At 49.4% G+C, this 3852-nt stretch overlaps 1 protein-coding gene across 1 annotated transcript; it reads left to right on the forward strand.

Moving 5' to 3' along the window:
• The first annotated feature begins 2521 nt into the window (after nucleotides 1–2521).
• On the forward strand, nucleotides 2522–3599 carry LOC120850586. The gene is made up of 3 exons (XM_040498713.2): nucleotides 2522–2809; nucleotides 3125–3251; nucleotides 3331–3599. Exons 1-3 carry the CDS (start codon nucleotides 2695–2697, stop codon nucleotides 3434–3436), a joined length of 348 nt encoding a protein of 115 aa, XP_040354647.2. The 5' UTR covers nucleotides 2522–2694; the 3' UTR covers nucleotides 3437–3599.
• Nucleotides 3600–3852: the final 253 nt, after the last annotated feature.

The following is a 3852-nucleotide window of genomic DNA, read 5'->3' on the forward strand; positions in this document are numbered from 1 at the left end:
TAACCTTCGCCAACGCTGTTCTTTGTGTCCCTGGCACAGTGCGGGAAGTAATGGAACGTCGTCAACGAGAGGTCGGGAGGCAGGCTCTGGGCTGTCACGGAATGGTGGCCACCGAAGCGGTCCAGGGAGATCTTGGGTGGTCGTCGTTTGAGGCTAGGGAGGCGACCAGCAAGATAACCTACGACAGTCGTCTCCGTCTCATGGACCGCGGCCGGTGGGCCAAGAGACTCTTCGTCTACACATATCTCACGGGAATACAGACTGGCTGGAGGAAGCGGCTGTATCAGTTAGAGAAGAAATACGGCTTCTTTTCAACCCCTGTAACTATTACATCAGACAGGAAGTGGGAAATGGAGATTCGAAACAGGGTGAGAGAGGAGGACGCAGCTCGGTGGGCAGAAACGGCGAAGTCCAAGTCGACGCTATATATGTACAATCGATATAAGCACAACATTTCGGAAGAGACTAGGCTATACGACAACAGCCTGGGCAGCCGGCTCCTCTTTGAGTCACGCGCAGGAGGGCTGCGAACGCAGATGTATCGCCGTCGCTTCGACCAGACGGTTGAATCTGCAGCATGCCGTGTGTGTGGTCGGGCGGATGAGACAATTGAACACATTGTGATGTCGTGCACCGGTCTGCAACCAGTTCAACCGGCGGAGTGTGGACAGGCAACCCGGGAGCTCGCACTGGTAAAGGCACTCGGCTTTAGGTCTGCTTCCAGCTCAGTGGCAGACTCTGCGGGTGGGACTAACGGCAACAACAACACCGACGCTACACCGAGAACCAACGGAGGGTGGCGTGAGCAGGTGGAAGCCACGAAGCGAAGATTAGAGAACTGATGGATGCTAGTTCACCAACGGGGATAACCGAATTCCCACTGGCTAGGTTCCAAACTCTACGGGACCGCCCGATTCAAAAGGGAACAGCCGCAAACCATCATCATCATCATCATCATGGTCTTGTGAGCTGAAAGTTAAAGAAGGCGCCCAACGCGCTCTTGTTCCGCGACCCAGAGAAAATACCGAGGCGCTGCCGCGGTTGCAAAAGGCAGCAAAAATCGCTTGCTCCCCACCTCTGCACCGCTTTGCGCGGAGAAAATATCGTAGTTCGCGTTCGTAGCTTGTGTTTTCGATCGTTTTTTTTTTTCGCTGGCTTCTATAGTATTGTGGCAATAACCACTGATAAATGAGAAAGAAGAGTCGTAGACAGCCACCTTTTGTCTGTCTCTCCGCAGTTTTAAAGTGTGCAGATGGGCTACGGAGCATGCGATGCCTAAAAACTGTTGCGTGCCGCGTTGTAAGTCAAATTCTGCGAGAAATCCGGAACTCTGCTATCAAGGGCTGCCGTCTAGAGAGAAATTCCGGAGTGCCTAGTTGAAGAACATTTCGCAACAAAGCAGCGAGAAGGGCAGCCAGTGGCAACCAAGCTCCAGGAGCGTCGTGTGCTCCCTTCATTTTAAGGAGGAGGACTACAAGGTAGGGATGAAGCGTAAGTTCCTGCGACCGACAGCGGTGCCGACTCAATTCCCACTCTATCCGTTGTACATGGGACCAGCAGGTTCAAAGAAGCGCAGAACGATTGTTCTTGTGCCAACTAACGAGTCCACGTCGCAAGCGAGCGGTAGAAGCCAACAACGCAAAATGCAGTCCCCTGCAGAAAAAAGACCAGCTGTTGATGAGTGCGTGGCTATTGAACCTTGCCTGCGAAAAGAGTTTAAAGTGGAAGAATGCCAGACGTCATTCAACTTGACAGGCTTCATGGAATATGCCAAGAGAAACACGCACCGCCTTCAAATGCAAGCCAAACGACTGAACGAGTGAATGAAAAAAACTGCGACAAACCTGCGACGAATTTGAAGAGAGATTGAAGCAAGGAAGGCTAATGTGTAGGACCCGCTCAACTTCGCAGGTGACGTGTCCTAAATGCAAGCTGCAACTTAAGGAAAATGAATCACCGGACGGAGCAAATCAGTTCGTGTTTAGCCTTCACTCTAAAAAAAATCCGTTCTTGAAAGGTTCTTCGCCGCCCCAAGAACTCTTTTTCCTCGTGAAGAACTGTTTTCGCTCAAACAGTGTCGCCGCCTGGCGCACTAGAAAGGCGACCGGGCGATGAAGAACGTTTGCCTGGAAAAAAGTTCTTCATAACGTTTCTTTTTTGTTTTCGAAGAAGCGGTTGCGCGCGAAGGAGTGCCGGTGGTGCCGCTGCGCCGCGCCGTTTGCCTGCGTGAGATTCTGTAAAGGCGAAAGTAACGCCGGCCAACAATTCGGGGTTCGCTGTTTACTGTTTCGACCTGGTTCTGTCGGCGGCATTCAATGGATGGGGTCACGGTGCGAGAACATACAGACGTGTCTAGATGGAAGCTCCAGGACGTGTCAGATTGGTTGACAAAGCAAAACCTTGGAGACTTCGCCCAGAGATTCGAAGGTAAGCAGAATGCTCCGTCCTCTTTGTTTGTGTTGGTTGGCGGCGTCGGTTTCGTCTCGCGTTTTCAGTTTCCAAGTTGAGTGCCGGTAACGGTGGCTGATTGGGGTCTCGATGGCGCTATCCTTCCATACTTCCATGTGCACGCGAATATTGTTTTTATGAAACTTGTAGTGCAGTGTGGATATTTGGACATGTTTTGTGAGCGAGGAAGTGCTTCCGGGTCTTTCGGCGATTGGTGAGATTTGTCGTCGTTTGTGCGATTTCAGCATGAGCGGATACGAGTGTTCAAAGTTTTCGCAGTGCTACCACACCGGGAGTCATCTGACAAATCATGTCCAGATAGCTCATGGTGACCCGGACTTTAATTCTGTTTGCAAGTTGGGTGAGTGCTCTCCGTCTGGACGATATTTTATTGCATTTGATAGCTTCAGGAAGCACATGGAACGTAAACATGTCGAGGGAGGATCTGGGGAACCAGAAAATGGAAGCAGTGTGGGGGTGATGCATGCCACTGCTTTATGGTTGTCCCCCCCCCCCCCCCCCCCCCCCCCCCCATCTTCACTCTCTTTAGACTATATTTGTGTACACCATCAGAATAAAAGGGCAGAAAAATGTGGTATAACTTCTGCCATTAACATATATAACATATATGTATGATATAAACTGCATGTGCAATATTTTATCCCCTTTTATGCAGAAGAGGTTGATGGGAAGACGTTACTAAACTTGTCTGTGTGGATGATTGAGCAGTTGCTCCCTGCTATGAAACTGCAAGTCAAACTGCTAAAACTGATTGAACAGCTAAAAGGAGACATAAAAGAAAGGTGGGGCACATTACTCAATTGAAAATTTGTGTTCCATTTGTGAAATTCGAGATGCACTAATTACATTGTTATCTTTCAGCTTGCCTGGACCCTCCAATGTGCCTCGTGCTAGTAACACAGCAGCCTCAGTTTGGTCTACAGAGGTTGTAAGGAATGTATTGCCACAGAGATATACTCTCGCATAATTTCCCTCGCTACTGTTACAGAGGCTGTGTGAAAAGAGTGAACTGTTCCTTCAACCACAGCAAAATGAAGCACGAACAAAGTTGGTCGCTGCGTTGGCAGGCGACATTCTGAGCAAAACTCCGAAAGCAGCAGCATTTGAAGTCCTCACTTATATATCTTAAAATAGAGGCTAACATTTGTTGTTTTTTCTTTCGAGAACGCCAAGTCGGTCTTAGCTAGATGATGTCATGCGTGCCCTCCAAGCCCATACCCCATCCTGGCCGACTCCACTGGACGCTGCGTAAGATTTACAAGAGCTTGTTTTCCTTCTGATAATTGAAATGCTTGTATCGAAGTTCATTATCTGCATTGTAACAGGCTTGCTACTCATCAGTCTCACTGTAGGATTCACTGCGACACAGCCTTATTAACAAAA

The sequence above is a fragment of the Ixodes scapularis genome, unplaced genomic scaffold, assembly GCF_016920785.2.
Source record: "Ixodes scapularis isolate PalLabHiFi unplaced genomic scaffold, ASM1692078v2 PGA_scaffold1__304_contigs__length_218370807, whole genome shotgun sequence".
Taxonomy (NCBI): Eukaryota; Metazoa; Arthropoda; class Arachnida; order Ixodida; family Ixodidae; genus Ixodes; species Ixodes scapularis.

Coding starts and splice junctions, on each gene's coding strand:
- LOC120850586 (XM_040498713.2), top strand. CDS start 2,695: ATGAGCGGATACGAGTGTTCAAAGTTTTCGCAGTGCTACCACACCGGG. Junction 2,810..3,124: donor TAATTCTGTTTGCAAGTTGG/GTGAGTGCTCTC, acceptor CCTTTTATGCAG/AAGAGGTTGATGGGAAGACG. Junction 3,252..3,330: donor AAAGGAGACATAAAAGAAAG/GTGGGGCACATT, acceptor GTTATCTTTCAG/CTTGCCTGGACCCTCCAATG.